The sequence below is a fragment of the Phalacrocorax carbo genome, chromosome 9 (assembly GCF_963921805.1).
Source record: "Phalacrocorax carbo chromosome 9, bPhaCar2.1, whole genome shotgun sequence".
NCBI classification, from domain to species: Eukaryota; Metazoa; Chordata; class Aves; order Suliformes; family Phalacrocoracidae; genus Phalacrocorax; species Phalacrocorax carbo.
The window spans coordinates 18,860,918-18,884,033 of NC_087521.1; the positions used below are offsets into that span (position 1 = coordinate 18,860,918).

Consider the following 23,116-nt stretch of genomic DNA (forward strand, 5'->3'; position numbering starts at 1 on the left):
ATTAGCTTATCCTTAGAAAAAACAATAGGCAACTATAATGACCCCATTGTTCGGCCATTTTAGTTTCTGTGATAATTTTAAAAAGCAAATTTCAGAAAGTTAATAGCAAAATACTCTTTACAGCCTTCAAAATTCAGTCACCAGAAACATTTCCAATATATTTAGTTTGCTTATGCAACTATTATGAATCATCTCTACAGACTGAATTTTCAGCAACAAATAATAACAATTTTCCCATATCCTTATATGATTTAAAGCGTACCAGTTACTTCATAAACTTTAACTCCGTGTATGTGAAGAAACATTTTTTTCTCAAGTGGGTATTCTCCTACCTGTTGCCACATTATACAAGATCCCAATAGACGCGGTATGATATATTACATCAGCACCATCATTCAAATAGTGCACATTGTTTCTGCAGTCCTTGCCTCGATACCCAAATACCAGCTCCAAAATTAGGTCCTAAAAAAGATATTTACATCTATTAGATGCTCAAAACCTTAAAGCAATTAGGAACTTCACAATCTTTTCCTGGATTTTATTTTTAAATATGTCCTCATGCAGTAAAGGAAAAGGAAAAGGAGTTTAATGATGTCTCAGACCAACAAAAACTGAAATCCTGTCTTCCCTGTCAGCTTACATTGGTGCTCATTCTTGCCGTACACAGTCATGCCATGCTACCACCTCTGTTTGGTGGATGCTGTAGAAGATTTATATGTGTATAGACACACACATGTGTATATATACACAGAAAGAAATACTCATACACATGCATATAAATCAAAAAGTGAGCCAAGAAGAATACAGCTCTTCTGATGCAGAAGATACTGAGAAACAAAGAATTACAAACATTGGTCTACAATTTAATTCCAGCTGGCAATTAAGAAAGCTGAATTACAGTCTAAAACTTCTAGAACACTGATGGCAAAAGGCTGTTTATTATGCTATACCAAAGATTTTGTTTCATATCAGAGGAAATTTCCATTTCAGATTAATCAAAAGTGAGTATATTTATTTGCTTTGTCCATGTAATGACCCCCCCCACCCCGTGCCCAAGCTAAAGGCATCATTAACAGACTTTTAAAAATTATTGCATTTAAGACTGTTAACAATGGTGAATTTTAAATTAAGATTTAAAAGAAATTTTAAAAAGTTTTGCAGCAAAAGGTGCTTAGTTTTATTAGCGATAATACACCCATTAACAATCCAGTTATCTAAACAGGACATAATGCTTTCTACACACTGCATTTAAAAACATTTATTATTAATAAGAATTAAGTTGTGTTCCATTTAATTTGCAGGTAAAAGTAATATGAGGCTTTTTTAGATTTATGAAAAAAAATTTCCACTTCTTTTGCATGTCTATTTACTCACTATTCAATATTTCCCTCTTTCATACATTTAAAATGAAACAAACATTTAGTGTGCCCACAAATGTGTCAATTTCTGGCCAAAAAAAAATTCTAGGAGAAGAAGAGATCAGTGTTTGTCTTACCTCTATAGGTCTCTTTTTTTTCCCAACATTATTTGTCTGAAGTTTCTCAGGCTGTGGCAATGCCCTACTAACTGGTGGTCTGAAATAAAGAACTGTGAATAAGAGAAGGCTGTCCGTCACCCATTCCATACTAACACAGTACCTTCCAACCTGTACTGCATACGGAAAACATAGCCCTATCCTGCTTAACTGGCATTTGTATTCATCTATCAAATAACTCTATAAAAGGAAAAAAAACCAAAAAACACATACCAAAAACCCCACCTTTGTTTAACATGTTAGGTTTTCCAACAATTCTTCAAAAATCAATGAGGTTAATGCAAAAGCTTGTTTTACAACTAATGACCACTGATATAATATTCTCAGCTTTTTCATGTTACATTGTTAAAGTACTTCCGTCTTCTCTGTAGCAATTTTTATTGGATAAACTTTAACGGCATACCTGATTAACCTAAATACTTGAGACAACAATTCCTGTTCCCAAATGCCTTCAGCAGGCCCTACCTTTTCTTATCTTTGTAATAGTTTGTAAAGAATCCCAGGCACTCCTGCCCATTCACTCTCACATCAACAGAAACAGGTTATTGATCAGCACTTAGTTGGAAGTAAACCAGCACCATGCAAATGCATGAATGTTAGCTATAACTTATGTTCCACTGCTCTGAATAGTCCAGATTTAAGAAATCTCAACTAGATGTGTTTGCTAAGGACCTGTAACCTATCTTTCAGACCATGTTCAATTGCTCATACATAAAGAAAAATATAAACAAATAGGTTTTGTTTATCAAAATTATGCAGTTATTTTCAGGAATTTGCAGGAGCATTGGTTATTCATTCTGTATACACAGCATATGTGGCCACAAAAAGAAATCCATAAGTTTGACCCGTAAGATGTACGATTCATTTAAAAATAAATACTACATCCTGATTCAATGAAGTCCAGATTATTTAATACAGTAGGTAGCATGACAAACTAATATTACACATAAAGCAACAGGTGAGCTCTCTTTCATATTCCCTTTTTAGTACGAAGTAGTTTTTAATGCCGTCTCTGCTCTTAAATGATGATTTTGATGTAAAATAATCACCGTGTCTTTTCTAAGATGAATAGAATATGATTTGTTTGTATGCTGTATATTTTGAACTACATTTGAAAGTATTTTTCAGTTATTAAAATAAAATACCATCTTCTGAGCTTTATTCCTCCATTTTCCTTGCCTAATTTTAGTACAATTTAATGTCCCATCACCAAAAGATTTGTACATTTACGAAATGTAAAATCTTTACAACAGAAAATCCAAATCCAGTTCTAAAAAGAAATATTGCTACTTTACATTGGATAGTTAATGAGTCTTTTTACAGGGAGGGAATATGGGCTGTATTAAACAAATCCTTACCAAAGTATGCAATAATAAAGTTAAACAGAAAATTCAAGGCATGAAGGAAAATAACTAAGGCTCATATTTCATATTCATTCATAAATAAGTGCTAATTAAAACAGAGAACACTAATTGAAGTATGGAGAAAGACTTGTATAATTTCACAAAGAATGCTAGTCTAACACTTGTTTTTTGCTACTCTAAAATTCTTAGTCTTGGAAAACAGACTTCAAGTAAACCAGCAGTAAAGGCAAAATCTGGGGACAGCTACCATATATAGCAATGCAGTCAGAAAAGGAGTCCAATGTGGATATTCACTAAAGGTCACCTTGTTCAGAGACAGATATTAAAAGACAGCAACATTTAAATATACTCTTTCAGTCCTGCTTGAGATATGTCTGGTAGGAATGTACCCCCAGACTTCAGTCTCAAAGGTCCTCAGTTACAGATCTTTTTTTCCTCTCTGAGGTCTCTGGTTAGAATTCACATTACCTCGAGACAGGAAAGCAAGGCATCTGAATTTCTTTTTCAGTTATAGCCTGAACCTAGCTCACAGCCATAGCATCCTGCCCCTTAGTCTGTGAAGGTGAAAAAGTGTTCTCCTAACATTTGGAAAAGAGGAAGAAAAGCAAAGCAAGCATGGTCTGGGCTGCCCTCATTATCTACACATGTGTGTTGGCCAGTACAGGAAGCAAGGAATACACCTGATTTCTGTCAACAATCCCAACATCCCATTTCAGGACCACTGTTGAATTACTACTGTCTCTCAACCAGCTCTTCCCAGGTCTTATACTGGATGCGAAATTCCCAGCCTTCCCAGCTATTTTCCAAGTCCTTTCTTCTCTTCTGCCCTATCATCACTGACTCCTAGCATCCTCCCATCTAGCCTGTCATATTACAATAGTATCACTAAGTACAATAAAATTATCATTTTTAATTTAAAAAAATAAAGAAACGACACTTTTATTTAGAAGTTTCAACAGAAAATGCTCCCAATAGGCCACAAAGTTTAAAGTTTATCATATTAAGTATATATGGAGGTCATCTAAAGTTTTGCAAAGGAAAATAATCTTTCACCATATTTGTTCCCTACCTTCATAGTAGATGAGCAATTTCAGCCACAAATTCACTGATCAAGAGGTAACAGAGGTAACAGGTATCTCCCAGTGCCATATAAACCTGCTTGTCACTGTGTGCTACTCAAATTGAATCAAATTCAATCAAGTAAAACTACTGAAATTCATGAACAAAAAATGAAAGGCACATATTCAACTTGGGGAATGGGCTTTCTGAAAGTACTTCAGTGATACAGACAATAAAAACCTGCCCTATTCTTTCAAGTAAATGAAGAGACAGAGAAAGAGAGAAAATAATACAGCCTGGATTCAATTAAAATTTGCTGGGGGGTGAAGAGCAGGAATCAGACAGCTTCATCAAATTTCTGAGGTAAATTTACATGAAGATTTCTCTCATATAGAAGAACTTTTTTTCCCAGTATCTTTTTCAAAATGGTCACACTCACCACTGACCTCCCAAAATATTAACAAATAAAGCTTTGTTTGTTTGTTTTTTAATATGAATATAAGTACTGCTTAAAATTGAACAAATTCTAGTACTTACAATCTCTGAAGTTAAATGGCAAAATAATAACCAGTTCTCTGCCTGTGCAATCAAAAGTCTTTGACGAATGAACAGGGTTAACAAGTTAAATGAATTGCACGTACTCATGATTCTACATATTCTGTTATTTTATGGCTAAGAATTATAGTTATTGAAATACATCTAATACCTGATTTGTGTTACAGGTTAATGACGTTAAGAGTTGCTAACCAAAGTTTTCCAACCTGTAGTTTATTACTTTGAATTATAATCAAAGTTCCTTAATTCCTTTGATAGCTCCATAATTGCTGCTCATTTATTAAGTAACTAGGAGCACACTTATAAATGCAAGTACCACCTCAAAAAACACTTATATAAAAGTGGTTCCTTAAAAAACACTTACAGAATGTTGACTTTAATCCCTTTTTAAATTAAGCAAACACAACATACACCTTTCTCTTTTTAAACATGGAAATCAGGAACAATGCTGAAATGCTGGAAGTTGAAAGATTGTATACCAGCGATTCTGTTGGTCCTAAACATTAGTTTCCCTGAGAATCAGAAAGGGGGAAAAAAAGAGGAACCTATAATAAACAGTATCAATGTTCATGAGTTTTCCACTGTCATGTTACTTCTTCTCTCATCCCATGCAGCAGCTATAAAAATCAAACAGCAAGTAGATTAGAGAGTATTGGAGAAATGCAAGACTGGCATGCTGTTTGTTGTGCATGCTGCTTCTACTGGCATGTTGTAGAACTCAAAAGGCTTCTGGAGGGAAAGAAATCCAGCTGTCAATGACATATAAGGACTAAAAAGGAAATCACAATGCTACCTTCCTCAGCTGTGAAGTACCAACACCCAAGATATGACTGCCAGCCTACACACACACACCAGCAGAAAAAATCCTAACCTTCTTGAAGAAAGGAAAGTAGAAAAAGATACACTCCTCTTACAGTTCCAAAGAGTCATCCTAGCTGAGAAAGAAGCATAATTTTTGATGGTTTTTCAGATAGCAAGGAAATCTTTAAGTGTAGCTTCCTTTAGGCTACATTGCAGCCAGCACATGCAACAAGAATGTCAGATTCTAGATCTACTAATTTTGCATAAATTTCTCTACTCCCTTGAACAGCAGAGTAAGCAGCATATCAGTAACTAATGCCACTTTATAAAAAAAAAAATCTGTGAAGAGGAAATTAAGATTTTGGATCCAAGGCAAGAGACTACTATGCATTACCAACAGAAAAACCCACCTGATCTAAAGCAAGAACTCCAAACTGTACGGAACTGAGTCCAATTCTCTTAGGACAATTCCTAACAATCTATCCATAAGAATATTTTTACGCCCATCTCAATTTAGAGTTTCTAAGAAAAAAAAAAGGCATTCCCAGAAGCACTGTTATTTAGGAGGAACAGTGTACATTTCCCAGATGTCAGAGGCTACTGCTGTTTGACTGCTGTTGCAAAGATACATAAAAATCAGAGACAGAAAGGACTGCATAGGTCAGGGGAGATTCAAGGAAATAAAAAGGATACATCTAAAACAGCAGAGGAAAACCCTGTAGTTACATATTTGAGGTAAAGAAAATGAAAAGTAAGTTCAACAGGTTTTTCCCTGGAAGAAGAAAAGAAAAAAAAAAAAAGGCCAAAACCAAGCTTAACAGCAGTAGGAAACTTGATGACCACAGGTATCCAGGCAGCTCTGGAGTAGAAATGGGTGAGAACACCAGTGCTGAGCATGCAGGCAGCATGCAAGGGCTGTAGGCTCCATCACTGGATGTCAGTTCTGCTTTACAGATGGTGGTAGGGGAAGATTAGGCAAAACTGCCCAATCTCCACCCTGCTCACTCCATAATGCTTCCAAAGATGTCGTATTTTTAATTTCAGACTTGTGGACAATCCAGCAACAGTGTTATTACTGTTGCTCTAGAAACTGATAAAACACAGCATAAAGAGCCCTTCTTCTACTCACCACCCTCGCATTTAGCACAGAACACACAAGTTAGCTTTTCTCCCTCCCCTCCCCCTCCCTTATTTCATTTATGTACCTGAAAGAGGAAGAAAAGTGGAAAAATTAATCAGATATGTTCTCCTGCTCTAAAGTTTCATGAAAGCAGTAAAAACTTGAAAGGACATGGTGCTGACACAGGTTTATGTTAACTGAACCGACTGGAAGTGAAGATTTCTCTGCTGCTTAGATGTACAATGTGGCATTCGTATAACATTTACTCTTTCCTAATCCTTGTGACAGAATGGGAGAAGAGGTAAAACAAACTCATATTATACAACCATTTGAAAAGACCATCCATATTTAAAGGCTGTACAGATAAACAGGTACAAATATAGGTTGATATCCATCCTTAGGCCATCATTAGAGTACATTTACGTTTGTACATTACCATACAAAAGAATAAAGTGACTGTACGTTGGTCAATAAAACTTCTTGACAACTTATACTAAGTTATATTATCTCACAGCTCACCTAAACAATTTATACAAGTACTCATTTATGACAGACTAACTCTGCATTGATTCAGAGCAGTGGAACGGGAATGCAAATTACAAGCATGCATGTATTTTTTCCCAATTATGTTTCAAGACAACAACTTGTGCATTTAAAAGCAGGAATGTTGAGGGACGCCAGAATACATTTTCCAAGTGCTATTTTTTTTTTTAAATGTACAAAAGCTGAAGATATTTTTCTTTTGCTGTTTAATGTGCAGGAAAGCGACTAATGGCATATACAACTCAGTGGTCATACACCTGCATGGATCACTGCCTGCATGCTCAAAAACTGTGTGCAAAAGATGGGAAGGAAAGCATGAATAACATTTTGGGGTGAATGTACATATAGATGGGGTCGGTTTGAACATGTGGAAGGAAGGTTCCAGCCATCTATTACAGGGGAAATAAATACCTTAATATTGGCACTTAATTTTCAACATGAAAATAGAATCATAGAATCATTAAGGTTGGAACAGACCTCTAGGATCATCAAGTCCAATCAGTATATATATTTTAATATTTCTTGTCATGAGACCATAAAAATGGAATACAAGCATTCAGAAGTAGTTTTTGAAACAAATAAATCCCTTTTTCATTGTTTTAGACATAGTTTCAATATTACTGATACTCTTATCCATGTTGTCTTGTATGATGTTGTATTTCGGTCCCTATTTTATTACTTCTACTGAGTTTCTAAAGTTATTGACAGAACCAGGGATGGTCTTCTGTGGTTAATATAAACTGCCAACAATTCTTTGAGTTCCATGGTAACTTATGACGATGTCAATGATAATATTTTATTTCTGTTTTAAAAATTCAGATGTTACTTTGGACATGATTTCATACAGCAAATTATAGCTGTTGGTACAAAAGACAATGTCCCTTCCTGTGAGGGTCACCACAGCTGCACCTCATACTTTGGGGGCCTTGAAGAGAACTTAGCAGTTGCTGTTGCACTAGCCTTCAGCATGAAACACCTTTCACGGCTCTACCCAAAAGGTGCTGGCAAGCATGAAGCAGAGAATTAATTTTAGAAGTAAGGAGGAGTTATTTCCATTCATTCTTGGTAAGATTTTCAGTCACTTTTGAAACATTAGAGGTTTGATTTCCATTAGAAGATAATGAAACCTAGTTGTTTTTAAATACTGCTTCTTGACAATGACTAGTCATAATTATTTTCACATGTCCAGTAAGTAGTAAGTGCCACTTTGTATGCACTAATGTGGATATAGGCCATCTAATACCTAAATAATTTAGCAACACGTACACCTTGACATATCAAGTGTAACTGTCCCATCAAATGTAAAACAATCCACCTCTGAGGCAGATAGCTGTTCACTAGGGACAGGAAAGAGTGTTAATCCCTATAATTTCATGAATATTATTGACAATATTACTTGTAAAACACAGGCAAGTTTAATGGTCCATGTAGTTAATTTTATATTGGTAGGCAAATAAATTTCTAGCTTATTGTAGGGAACAGAAATACAGTGAACACACGTAAGTTTAAAATTTGTAATATAGCAATATTCTGAAGAGTGAGAGGAGCATGGTATAGCACCCAACATGACAGATGGCTTTTTAAGGAAAATGGGAGATGACAGTAAAATATGGACTAGATAGCAAAGTAAAAGCATTACCTGGAACCTCTTTTCAGCAGCAGGCGGGAAAGAGAAAAGGATTACTTATACAAGTTTTGCTGAAAGTTAGGTATCAGTGAATTATTCGTACAAAGAATTATTGACTGTTTTGTTTTTTTACAACAAGGGCATTATTCACAACTTCATGGGCTATGTAGATCTAGTATTTGTTCAGAAAACTCCCATTCACTTAAATGGGAACTATAAACATGTGTTGGCATGAGAATATAATTCTTAGGAATGATTCCTACTGTAAACAAAGAAAGGAGAAGCAGACCCAAAAACCTCTTAAGTATGTCAAGTGTTTAAAGAGCTGGCAAACACACCACCTGAATTACTCAAAGAAAGGTTTTGCAGGTTTAATGTCCCAAAATGAGCTGATGGCTAGAACAGTCAATTCTCTGTAGAAGTGTTCAAGTTCACTAATAAAAATACACTGTTATACTAAAATACAATTACCTCAGCTAGTCAAAACATGTGGGGTACTGAGCACTGCTGATATATACTGTTTTTTCATGATAATTTAACTCAGATAAAGTTGACTGAAAATACTTGGGCCTCTGTTTCACAACTTCGTTTCACTGGATGGGTTTTCTAGTCACATATGATGCATACTCCTATACTTTGACTATCAAAAAAATTATTAACCATCAGAATATATGGGCATGTAGAGATTACTTCCTAATATCTGTACTATGCATGGGCACTTTACATTAGTCTGATCAGGAGATCTACTTTCTTTGGTTTGATTTGCTTTTCTTTTAAGAACTACCAAGCCATTCCACTGCAGAGACACTAGTTATCGGTCTTTTTCACTTATAGGTGAAACAAAACTATTTTTCCCTCATCTGTTAGGGAAAACTTTCCAGAAAATTAAGAAAGCAGTGTTACCAACTTACAAATGGATTTTTCCCCCCAATGAAAATGATTTGTTTTACTAAATCTCTTCTAAGTAGTTCCAACTTTATTCTGCAATGCAACACTTATGCACTATTTCTTCATACAGGCAACAGCCAAAACATTTCTCCCAATAAAATTCAAACGCACCATGAGCAGGTGTTACAGTCAGTAACACATCATTCTTCAAGGACTACAGAACTCAAATATCTTCAGCTATTTTTCAGAATAAGTACTATGCAGAGGAAATGAGAGTTTCTCCAGGAATGGAGCAGTTTTCTCTTACAGTTTTCCTGAGTATGCTGAACCAAACGTTCATAGAGTCAGAGGAAAATTTTTAGCTTTCATTTGGCAGTTTCAATTCTTTAGTCTCCAGTTCTATTTTTTCAATCTCATTATTTCAGTAGGGAACAAGATCTTCCACATGGATCACATGTGACGTATCCAGCTGTTAGCTGGTAAATATTTACATACATGGAGATATTATGGGATGCCTAATTGGTACAAAGCAGATTTCATAAAAGGCTTTTGTTCTGTCTTCATCTCTGAAATACGCAAGACTTCTGGAGCTGTATTCAGCCTATCTAGCAATATGCCTGTGTTTCAGTTACCCTTTTCTTGAGATCTTCAATAAATACATATTGCTCACATAACTTTTTAGCTTCTGTTGGTAAAGTCAGTCTACACAGATCATAACCCAAATATAAATCTTGCAACATTCATTGCTAGCCCATGCAATCGTTACTCTAGACATTTCTTTCCTGGTCGTATCTGATTATCTTAGTTACTAAATAAATAGGGTTTTTTTCTTTGCATTCAAAACTGGAGATGATTTGGTAAACCTTGTGTCATGGTTTTAGCTGGGATAGAGTTAATTTTCTTCACTGCAGCTGGCATAGTGCTGTGCTTCGGACTTAGTATGAAAACAATGTTGATAACACACTGATGTTTTAGTTGTTGCTGGGTAGCGCTTGTACTAGAGTCAAGGACTTTTCTAGCTCCCCATGCTCTGCCGGGTGCACAAGAAGCCGGGAGGGGAGGGGGCACAGCTAAGAGAGCTGATTCAAACTGACCAAAGGGATATTCCATATCATGTAGCGTCATGCCCAGTGTGTTACCTGGGAGGGGCTGGCCAGGGGAGGGAGGCAGCAATCGCAGCTCGGGGACCGGCAGCATCGGTTGGCGGGTGGTGAACGGTTGTATCACTTATGTTTCTGGTTTTTTTTTTCTTTTCCCTTTTCCATTTTATTATACCATAATTATTTTTATTATTATAATAATCATTATTATTATAATTATTATTCTTATTGTAATTATTAAACTGTGCTTATCTCAACCCACAAGTTCTTTTGCTCTTCCAATTCTCTCCCCCGTCCCACAGGGGTGGGGGGAGTAAGCGAGCGGCTACGTGGTGTTTAGCTGCTGGCTAAGGCTGAACCATGACACGTTGATACTTCAGTAATTGGCTTTTTGATTTCCTCAAAGACATGAGTTAGCTCAGCTTTGGAAGGAAAAAATAATTACCTCCATCTGGTAAAGGGAGACCATTCCTTACTGTAATGTTGTTCTAATCTATCACTAGGGCTCAGAGACACAGTAATACAAGTAACTAATGATAATGAACTTCTTGCTTCTGACCAATGAAATCTCAAAAAATTTCAGGGGTTTAAATCTGAAGGTTAATGCACTGCACTAATGTACACTCCAGTGTGCAGAAACTGATTCACAGAATGGTGAGCTTCAAAAAGACCTGCTTCTGCTGAAACTGTTAAAAAAAGTTAAGTTAGAATTCAAACTTTCCTGTCACCTAATTTATTCTGCAAACAGGGTGAACAGAGAGAAGAAGCAGCTGCTAATAGGAAGCCCCTTGCTTTAATTTTTCATTTTGATTCCTGGCTTCTCCCCTCTCCCAGATCACGCAAGTTGACAGCACTAAAGGAGAAGACAAAGATGATTTTTTACAAGAACAACTTTGAATTTGCGCTGTTTACACTCATATCACAAATCACTAGACTGGCAAGCAGAAAAACATAATTGCATTCCATCAATTTATCCAAATCATATGGAATAAGTTTGTATAAAATATCTGAATTTCAGTGGCAATTGCAAGGTGATAATTGTGAGGTTCAGATACAGGAAGCCTCATTTTAGTAGCTTCCTCTGTCTCTTACCCCCTTGGAAGTACAATTTAAGTTTATTTACTGTCTGTATCAGGTAAAAAAAATTCTTCACTTCTGGGTCAGTAAAGGACTAGTTTGTAAATAGTTTGTTAGTTCCCTTCCTATTATGAATACACAAGGATCTAAAACAGATTATGTATTTTTGCATATGTCCTACACACACACAAATTCCTCAAGACCAAATAAAAAACTGAAAGCAATTTTGCCACAATGTCTGTTTTTTAATTGCATCTGGGAGTAGATGCAGAGCATCTGAAGATTTTTCAAGAGGTATAAAACATTGGGATCTTCCTGTCCAAGAGGCCTCAGCACATGGACTGAGTAATGATATGTATTAAGAAAACAGTACAGTGAGTATGAGAGTCAGACTCTTTCAGAGGTTTTAGTTGCTTGCAGATCTTTAGTGTGGTAAATTTATGGTGAAAAATTAAACCAGTATTCCTGGTTGTTTAGTTTTGAGATCTCTTGGTACAGCCATTCTTATCTAAGGTACATTAATCACAGCATCCTCCCTCTGACAGTGACAATAGTGAACTCTTCAGGGAGTATAAGAACAGAGTAAGAATGGAGGAATACTCTCCAGATTATTCTCTCAACCTCCAGTGATTTGCAGTTCAGGGAGTAGCTGAGCCAGAAGTGTTTTCAAAATTAACCATCCATGATGGATTTTTCTTCCAAGCCATTTACCTAGCACAGAAACATACTAGGAGAGAACTTTTAGTAAAGGATGGAAGCAGTTCTCCAATTTATTTTGTGCTGCTGAATATCATAAAGATATTACTCAATCCTATTAGACACACAGTAGACATCTTTTCACATAAAAATATTATATTTTTACATTATTATTCAGGACTTATAAATATTTTAAATTACAGACGTACGTGCTACTTCACAGCCAATGCAATTTTGTGTTTTCAACAGAAGTTAAAATAAGTATTCTAGCGTCAAGGATATATTATAGTAATTTTACTACTAGAGAATGGCATATCATTAGTAGGGGTAGCCTTAAACTACACTGCAAGCAGACCTTAAACCAATTGAATCTGAATCAAATCTTGAGTTCTAGCATCCATAGTTTTTCAAAACACATGCCTGAAATTTAAGGTTTTAACATAATTCAACTTTTACAGCACTAGCACCTCTTATATTCAAGAAATACCTGTCCCACTAACTTCTAAAAGAAAGCTAAAGGTAACATTCAGACTTATTAACTCTAGCCAACTGTCTGCTGATGTTTTCAAATAATTATATCATGTAATGGAGGTAATGCTGAGTTAAGATTTCAAAAGAAAGTGTCTAAAGCAATCTCATTTTAATTTCAGAACTACCAAAAAACATGAAGATTCCTGTATGGGAACCTACAAGAGCAAATAAAAATAATGGTTTTCAAATACACAATCAAAAGCAAGCTGAAATAGCTTTGAAGTTAATGCAGTCTTGTAGGTCTTCATTTCTCCTCACTGTCCCAAAACAAAGATTGAACACTACCAGGACCATGCTACCATTTCCCTTCTTTCTCAGCATCAGTGGGACATATTGGAATAACTTACTGCCAGCTGTATTCTTTTATAGCTTGCGTCTTCTGGTCATGTGTGTTCTCTACTACTAGAGCCCACTAAACCAGCTCCTTTTTAATTATGGGAATTATGCAATAAAACAGCACACAGTTATGCCTGAAAGTTGTCATTTTGTGTGCAGCAAACTATTCCTTCCATTCAATTCTAAATCCTTCTTTACAACATGTATTTTCTTCAACTGTACATTTAGAAAATGATTATTCCACAACAGAAGCAGAATCCCATGTTCCATACTTCACAGAGAAGTTACCTACCCACCAGACTGCAAGTGCTTTGCAGCCTCTTTTGCTTATTCTCCCTCTCTGACCCAAGGGATTTTTTCATTCCTTTCTGCAGAGCTTTAGCAAAATGGAGTGACACTCTTTCGACTCACCTGGGGATGTGTATTTGAATTTCTGGTAGACTAAATGGCCTAAAACTCTGGTCTCCTATGTCATCCTACTAATTACAGCATAAAAGGTGAGATCAACTTAACCTTTCTAATAACATTAGAATCAAAATAATTCAATTTCTGGTACCCAGTTGAGTAATTTCTGACTCTATATCCAAGCCATGGTGTCAGACTACAACTCCTGGCCTTGCAAATGTGCTTTTGTGTGAAGTAGGAAACAGATGAGACTTCAGATATGCTTCTTCCTTTAGTGTTCTCTTATTGTTTACCTCATTTAATACTCTGGATACTAAAAATCATATTCTTTCTACACCGAGGGAACTTCACTACTCAGCTACGGTTTATGAATTCAACTTCAGCTGTCAGGTCAAAAATGTTAAGTAGTAAGTACATTTTCGGTATGGTCTTTAAAGTCTTTCCTCATAGCCTTAGAGGTCAATTATCTGGTAGTATTTATCTCCATCTTCTCCCACAGAGAATTAAACTCTTCCTATGCTCAAGAGTAAAACAGATTGAGATACTTTCCAATAAGGAATCTGCTTTATACACAAAATCAAAATTACTTGAAAGATGTTCTCAGAATCACATTCTACACTGGTGTGCACCTGTGATCCTGAGAATACACGGATTCCAATAAAGTGTTACTATAAGAAACGGTTGGCAGTCAATATAACAAGCCTATGTATAACATGGAATGTCACAGGTGTACTACCTACACTCTGAGCAGTACACCCAAATACCCTGTTGCAGTTAGGCAAGCTCTCTGACTATAACTGCTTAAGTCAAGCCATTCCTTAGGCACTCAGAAGTACTGAGGACAAGAGGATGAGATTTGATCATCTTCTGCCAAATACTTTATTTAGCACCCACAAATCTCTCTTCAGACTGAGAACTGGGCTTATTCTTTGTCCCTTATCCCTTTTCTACCAATTAACAAGCTACCACTTAATAGTAAAGAGTTAAAGCCTTCAGTTCTATCTCAAAGTATAACTACTTTCCCAAGCAGCTTAAGTTATTAAAATGCGTTTGATCCTGGACTTTGTGTAAATTAACTTACCTCACTACCCCCTGCCTTCACAGGAAGCAAAAGGAAAGGGAAAGAAAGATAAAATAAAAATTAATATCTATGAAAGCAGACTTACTAAAACATTTATCAATCTTACACTATATTAACTTCAGCAGAACAGAAGTTAAAATGCATACAGTAACTATATTGTTTTTGTTCTTCACAAAAAACTTCAGAGAGAAGTTTTAGGGCCCCCAACTTTTAAACAATGCAGACAATGGAATCCTTCCATGAATTTTCATGCATTTTAAATCAGAACCTAGTTACCTTATTAAATTAAATTGATTCTGTAGTATTTTGTTTGAAACGGAAAAACACAACTCAGCTTCCAGAAACAATTATGGAAAGAAATAGAAGAGGTTTAAAATTTCATTAAAAAAAAAATCTTCAATCACAGCTTTCATTAACAAGAGTAAATATAAATTCAAAATACTGACACCATGCGCTTCAATTCTTTTAGATTTCCACATCAAAACACATCTGATTAATAAACAGAAAGACCATTTTTCAGTTTAAATGCAAGACAGGGAGCCACCGCTTTCTCTGTAGGCACCCATTCTCTCCTTCAGCAACACAACTTGAAAACAAAAGACAACACCAAAACTCCCACAAACGTGAGGCTGCATTTCTCAACAAGGGTATCACACATCCGTCAGCTTCACTGGGGAAAGAGGAATGTGCATTGTAACATAACTCCTCACATTCCTGCAGGAAGTTTCCAGTCTGCTATTTCTCTATACTTACTCCTAATTATACTGTGTTGTGCTTTCCTCACTTCCTTCTCTAATACTAGCATTCCTCAATCACCACTGCATCATGTTAGGAATCCCTCTTTCCTTCTCCCTCACACACACCACCCATATCGATTTTGCTGACAGCGAACAACAACTTTCAGGGAACTGTGCTCAGCTGCAGATTCAACAACAGATAATGTTCTAGTGATTATAGATTTTTTTTCTTATTTCACATCTACTTTACCTGCTGGTCTTATTCTACTCTGCTCCCCACCCCATCTGTTCTAAAGCGTATGACACTGGACCAAGCAATGCAACTAACACAGCAAAGCAGTCAACTTCATTTTCCAAGACTCATTAATACAGTCTGCACAACCACTGTGGACAGAATTTTTCAAAGAAAGGTAGAAGCTCTCTGGAGACAGAAACAATGCAAGGAGAAATTACAACTGAATTAGTCAGATTACTTTGTTGTCAAAAACAAAAAATTCAAAGCTGTCTTTTAATAAAACAATTGTACAGGTTCATGTCTATAGTGCCATCACTAGATACCACTCAGTATTTAAGTTTCAAAAAGAACATATTATCAAACACCATCAAATAACTCAGTTATCTCAAGAAACTCCCCAAACCTAATAATATGCATACATAATTTGTAATCTTTCGTGCTTTCTGAAAAAGAGGTGCAAGCCTAGTCCTTAAGCAAGACTTTCCTTAAGTTGTGGGCTTTTTTTTTTCTCCAAAGAAATATTTCCACTTTTTTTATACATACCCTTTTAAGATGTAGATATATTCCAATACAATGGTGTTTTACTATTAATCATCTTTTAAAATTGCTTCCTTGGCTAGAATTGTAATTTAGCAATTACCTTTCATCTAAGGTTGGCTCCTTTTGTTGCAGATGAGGCTTAATTCCAAACATTGGTCTAATGTTTGTTGATAAGGCTTTGATGGTGTAATTAATTTCATTTTCCCTTGTCACATCACTGTCATAACCTAACAAAGTCAGTGAACAGTATCAAAATAATATACCAGGAAAAAATTTAAATCATAATTTGTACAACTTTCAACAATGTAGTGAACTACAAGAACAATTATACCAGGTATTATTAGTAACATAAATATACAACGGAAAGAAAGTAGCTGGGAATAATGAACATTGTTAATAAAAGACATTCTACGAAAAAAGATCTCTACATTAACTTTGTGGAAAAAAACTATTAACAAAGATTCAAGGGACAGTCAAAGCTACCCCATTTCTGCTTGGTTGTTAGTGACCCTGAGTTAAGGCCAAAGGACCTCGCTCCATGACACCTGCCATTAAGTTCTGGAAGATTTAGCACCAGGTTGTTCTCAATTTCAGGATCCATCCATTAGGATGGAATCTATCAGTCTGTACTGGGTTCCTACGCAATGGTTAGGGCAGTCAGGCACATCAAGATGATGTTTACTATAGTAAACATGGCAAAAACGCTAAATAGTGACAGGGTTGTTACTGACCCTCCACTTCTTTCAAAGATCAAAATTGCTAATCCCAACTTTATGAATAGTTCTTAACTCTAACTAAAATTAATAGGACCCGATCAAGAAAAACTTTTGTGGGAAAAGATGTCAATGTCTTTTCTTGTAAAGCTTAACAGACCTCTTTTTTTTAGGGTATTTTTTAACATGTTGCTTAAGAGTGTTCTGTGTAAATCACCAGAGCCCAGGGAAGGTTACTGGGCAAAGACATGCTAACAGGTTACAGGTAGAAGCTGAACAAAAACTCTGAAGGTTGCAATTTTTAATTTGGAAAGCTGAAGTTGACCAAGTCCCCCTGTAGGCAATTAAATTACTTCGCAGATGTAGTCTTCAATATTTTTAAGCAGAAAAGACAGTGCATAAAAATTCTTCTCCAATGAATGTTTAATATGCCTCTCATACTTGAAGTGTCTCTTTGGTCATTTAGATTTTAGTGAAAACTGAAGTTCATTTATTACACAGAACTGTTTAAAGAGTAGCAGTGAGTTTAAAAATGCTTAAAGACTGAGGAATTGACAAGGAGGAAAAATTGCACATGGAAGCAAGACAGAACAAGTTTGGAGGCTCATGACCCCTTGGAATTATAACATGAAAAGGAAAACATTAAGTATGGCAAAACCAACGGAAGTTAGTTCTACAAAATGTAATTAACAGTTTATACCTATTGACATTATGATCTTGCAATAGATTGTTCCATATATGAACATCAGTCTAACCTCAGTCTACTATGCTTTCACATTATGGACACAGATGCTGTAATACTGAGATAACTATGATCTCACATTATACAGATTTCAACATAATTCCATTAGAATTAGTGCCCAAATCTAAACTGTGATGAATGTATTTTTCTAAACAGATTTTTGGAAGTTACCTATATTTGGCACTTAGTATTTTTTAATTTAAAAGTTATCAAGAGTCTCTTTATATACTCTGACTCAAAGCAGTAAGTCAAACACTTCATTATCATTTTCTTCACAACAGTTTATCAGTCCTTTCCCCAAAAAGACACTTTACTTAATGTTTTTGAAGCATCTTCACTACTTAAAGCAATCATATATAAAACTTGATTATTTCTAAATTAGCAATTTTCCATTAATAAAGTTCTCTTGAGATGGCGTAATCCAGCTAGTTTTATAAATTATTACTGACCTCCATCTTCTTCAGAATCTAGATCAGACTCTTCACTGTCACACTGCCTGCTATCCCGATGTCCTTCCATCTCGTAAGTCCACAGCATTAAAGAGGTGTCCGCTCCTCCAACAGTGACCAACAAACTGTCGTCATAGGTCCAACGGACATTTGTTACATGGGTACTGTGAGCAACATACCTCTTAAATTTTCCGAACTTTCCCTAAGAACAGAGAAGAAAAAGACACATATCAAATTTAACCAGTCTGCTACATAGAACTAAAATGAGTTACCAATGCAAAACAACATGTTCTTAACTTCTTTACAGTTTATGCTTCGGCTGTTTTGCATTTGTATGTATCACATGATTTGTCAAGTTCCTCTCCTACAGCAACTTCACAAAATGTTAACGTATTTCCATACCAAGCATGAAAGGATTTCTTTATGAACAGATTCCCACAATAAACACTGGATCATTTTTCCTAAGGGAGTAAATAATCTAACAGGTTAAGAATAAAATGCACATAGAATATTTTGAGTCAATAGTTGTGCATTGTTATCATCCTAGCATGGCAAAATATTAAAAATAAAAAACATATTTACTGATAAATATACAGGAAAACTAGGAAGGTTCTAGAAGAGCAGGAAAAATATAATGTGCTTCTGGAATGGCTTTCTATGATACATGATTAAAAAATAATGTTTTTCATCTTAGAGAAGAATGACTGAGGTTGGACAGAATGAAGATCTATAAAGTCACGAGTGAAATGAAGGTGAGGAAGAAATGTTTTCTTACAAAACAAGAGCTTAAGAGGCTAAAAATGACACAGATTAAAACCACACTGAGGATATTAATGCCTAAGATATTATTAGACAGTGCCATTCCCACTCTTACAATTTTTCCTATGCATTTGCCACTGTCAGTGATAGGACACTACATGAGATGGCTCTTTAGTCTGACCTGGAATGGTCATTCTAACTGAAAGTTTAATGCAGTGCAAATTGCAGTGTAATATTGAATGCCTCCTTTGATTCTAAGGACAAAAGTACAAAAGCACTATTTTGTTCTGAGTGATTAATTTTTACAGTTTCAAAAAGGCAGTTTTATTAATCAATCTTCTCCATGAGCAGCTGGTAATTACTTACCTTAGCAGGGTATCGAAACAGTTTCACAAATCCAAAATCATCTCCTGTGGCTAATACTTTACTATCACTAGTGAGGCATGAAGCAGTTACATCTGTGACTTCACCAATTATTGGCCAGATTCCTTCACAGCAAGAGCCCAAAACACTTGTCCATGATGCCCAGCCAATCTTTTCTACCTACAAAAACAACCTGTTTGAGACGGAGTGTGCTTCTTCCCAGGAAGTTTATTCCATACCTGATTTCAATAAGTCCTTGCACTGAAAGATATGTCACATCTAAAAGGTAATATTTTAACATATAACCATGTATTTTGTGACTATTCAGGATTTCATTTGAGACCCTTAATTTTACTTCTATTAACTTCCACCTCCAAAATCTCTAGAAGTACTTAAAAAATTTTGACCTTACCTGCCCTTCCAGGCTAGAGAAAACAAATTACATTTTTCAACACTGCCTTTCAAATCTCATAGAAAATATTATTTGAAAATTATCCATTTTCACTCTCTGCCCTATGACAATGCTCTATGCCTGAGAAAACAAAACAATATTATAGATACAACATACTACACTTGCCTACGTACATTATGTATACTATATTGAGTTGTTATATAAAGACAGACATGAGGTCTTCCACAGCAAGGTTAGGGCTAAGTAGTCTGCAATGGGTTTTGAAAGGTGTTTAGGTACCAAAAGAGGCATACAGAAGTGCAGTGAGATTTTCATGAGTATGTAAGTCAGCCAAATGTTCATTTCTTAATAGAAGAGACAAATGGGATATCCCCTATGTATTTTATCATTCTGATTACATTACCTAATTGAACAGGCTGCAAAAAAGGATAAAGGACAGCAAATGCCTAAACAGAAGCTTTTTCAACAGACCAGTTAAAATTGTAGTTTTATACATCATTCCCTCTTAGGTGGTATACACAGTTGTATCATAACTCTAATTTGCAAACAAGTTAAGACGACAGTCTATTTCCTCACCTCCAAGCTAGGAATTGTTTGTTTTTTCCCACGAGGAGCTTCAAAAAACAACTGCTCTTTAGCACCAGTGTTGACTTGCAAGAGCTTCCCTATAAAACATATTACATATTGTATGTTAATATTAAATAAATGAAAGATTCCGTTTTAGAAAAAAAATAATTTTTTTAAATTTTTGTTGCTAACAGCATTACACAGATCGTGTGTTTCCATCAGACAAAGCTGCATACATAAACAGTGCATCTGGAAGTACAGGCTTCTGAAGATCCGACTCCTTTGACCCCTTAAATTCACAGTCCTCCCTCTGCTCTTTGAAAACTGTAAGAATGCATCACTTTTCACTCCTGTTTATGGTTGTCCCATCAGATGGTAGACAAAATGTACTGGGTCTAATTCAGAGCTTGTTTGTGACAACTGGCTGACCATATGCGTGTGCTTCTGGGACTGAGAAGCATTTATGCTGCCTGGCCAATGGCCGCTTCCAAGCAGCTGACTTCTGCTTGCCTTTACACTACTACTTTTCTGAGGGAAATTCTCATTAATGTTTCTGTCCTCTTCTTGTTTTCAAAATTCTCAGAGGAAGCTAACTTATAAAACTCTCAAATTAAATTGGACCGTTTCAAAAGTGATTATGTAGAGGAATAACAGCAGGAACTAAGAGACTGCACAATTGCGTTGCCTTTGTTTTATATGAAACAGGACTAAAGTTAGTATTTAGATTAATCACGTTATGATCCAGGAAGACAGGAAATCCAATCTTTCTGCTATTTTTGACAAGGATACATATTCCTGAGCTACAGATGCAACTGCATTATGCAGTGCATTATCCAAGAAGTAGAAGTCAAAGAATAAGCACAGAAGATGTAAAAAAACCCACCCAAACAAACCAATCTATAGAGACTATGTATTTTACTTCAAATTGCACAACTTCTAAATACATAAATGATAGTTAAAATGTTTGTATATTTATTCAGATGCTGTGAGCATATTCAAAAACTGAACAAATCTGTCAGTGAAGCCATAAATTCATACTGTAGGTGTACTGTATTTTGCCTATAATGTAATCAGTCTTCCAGTAGCTTTTTAGAATGAATGTTACTTACCTCTTATGTCCCAGTCCATGTGTGTGATATAGCTGGAGGCTCCCTTGCAGATTCCTACTCGTTTACTGCTCATCACATTGTAAATATCTACAAAGTTGTCGCAGGATGCCACAGCTAGGTACTTTCCAGCCCCTAAAACACACCAGTAGAAGCACACAACATTTTGAAAAATTGTAGTGTTCTGTAGTACACAAGGACATTCTGGAATTTAGCTATACGCAACTCAGATTTCTTTGAAATGAGCTTGCTAATATTTACATAGTCCCCTACAGATTAATGTTCATATCACATAATCAGAATTAATATGAAATATACAACCATTGCAGCATTACATCTTCAATCAATAAAAACCATTTGATGAACTTTTAAATATTTATTGCATTCAGAGAGTGGTATGGCTTAGGTAACCAGAAAGCAATGTTGCATGAGAAATGGTATCAGATATCAGTAGTTTAGGCCATATGTTTGAGTTTCTAAGAGCTATACAGTTTAAAACAAGAAAAAACAAAAACCAAACCAAACACCAAACCAAAACACTAGCCTCACTGGGCATGCTAAGCCGGGGGGTGGGGGGGAAAGAGGAAAAACGATGACACCAGAAGTTTGCTTGAAAGTGATGTGTCAAATTCTCATCAGCTAACGGTAACCTCAGTGAAGAGCCAAACTTACACAGCTTGTAAGGTGGAACCGTACGGACCTAGGGAGGATGCTGGATGTTCTTGATTTAAAATTGGCTGTTGCATTCAGGAGGTTACTATGAGCAAACCTGTTCCAATAATCTCATTCTTAAATGAGCAACACAGGACTTCACACCCAGTATTTTTCAAAATGTTAATATTAGTCTTGCTGACTTGTTACATGTAAAAGAGTACTACAAATCTCTACTTCTTTCATCTTTTAAAGGTTATAAAGCTTGCTGGAACGGCCTTGATATAAAAATCTTCATTTTAAATTACTTACCAGGAGAAAATCGGATCTCCGAAATAACATCTTTCCTGTGCTGGAAAGAGACTAGATCCTCCAGAGTATCTGCATTAACTATCAAAAAACTTCCATCGTTGAGACCGACGGCTAATGCTTTTCCATCAGGAGAAAAGCAGCAACATCTACCTCCTATGAGGAATACAGAAATGGCATTCAGGTACATTTACAGTGCATAATCGCTCCTTCAGATTTATTTTTCCAGTAGTAAAGGAAAGCTAATCCTATAGTATATAGTCTAATTGATTTTTTTAGGTGCTGCCAAGATAATTTCCAAGCTCTACTTCTGTGACAGCACACAGAAGCTACTGACAAACTGACAAGTATACAACCCCAGAATCTTAGATTACATTTGCATATTAATTGACATATGTGCTATAACAGTAATACAGATTAATCACTATTGTCTCTATATTTTTAATTTGCTCTCCTCCTTAGTATCTGGTGCCAGCTGTTTGCTACCATTTGCTCTGGTAAGGAGAACACAGCTGGAGAAGACCTGGACTCACAGAATCCAGTTGTCTGCTATAATGCTCACTATCTCATATAATCTTTTTAATAAACATGCATGTCAAGTTTCATTTGAAAAACAGTTTATTTTCCAGTCTAAATTTATTTATAGTCAGCTTATATAGATTTGTTTCCATGCCAGAATTTTCCATTAGCGTAAATATTTTTCCCTACTATTTGTTCCTCTGATTAACTTGTAGGCAGTAATCCTTTATTTAGGTGACTACCACAAAGCTTCTCATTCATTATCCTATAGCTCCTCTTTCTGCATACTCAATCTTC

At 35.7% G+C, this 23,116-nt stretch overlaps 1 protein-coding gene across 1 annotated transcript in view; it reads right to left on the bottom strand.

Annotated features, from left to right (window-relative positions):
- The window catches only part of EML5 (EMAP like 5), a 117,608-nt gene that overhangs the window by 26,158 nt on the left and 68,334 nt on the right, over nucleotides 1-23,116 (bottom strand). The window contains exons 22-30 of the mRNA XM_064460541.1: nucleotides 22,304-22,456; nucleotides 21,344-21,475; nucleotides 20,244-20,332; nucleotides 19,259-19,435; nucleotides 18,134-18,335; nucleotides 16,330-16,456; nucleotides 14,718-14,732; nucleotides 1,496-1,574; nucleotides 333-462 (exon numbers count right to left, since the gene is read on the bottom strand). Coding sequence (XP_064316611.1) covers nucleotides 333-462; nucleotides 1,496-1,574; nucleotides 14,718-14,732; nucleotides 16,330-16,456; nucleotides 18,134-18,335; nucleotides 19,259-19,435; nucleotides 20,244-20,332; nucleotides 21,344-21,475; nucleotides 22,304-22,456 — 1,104 coding nt within the window. The remainder of the gene's footprint in view (nucleotides 1-332; nucleotides 463-1,495; nucleotides 1,575-14,717; nucleotides 14,733-16,329; nucleotides 16,457-18,133; nucleotides 18,336-19,258; nucleotides 19,436-20,243; nucleotides 20,333-21,343; nucleotides 21,476-22,303; nucleotides 22,457-23,116) is intronic.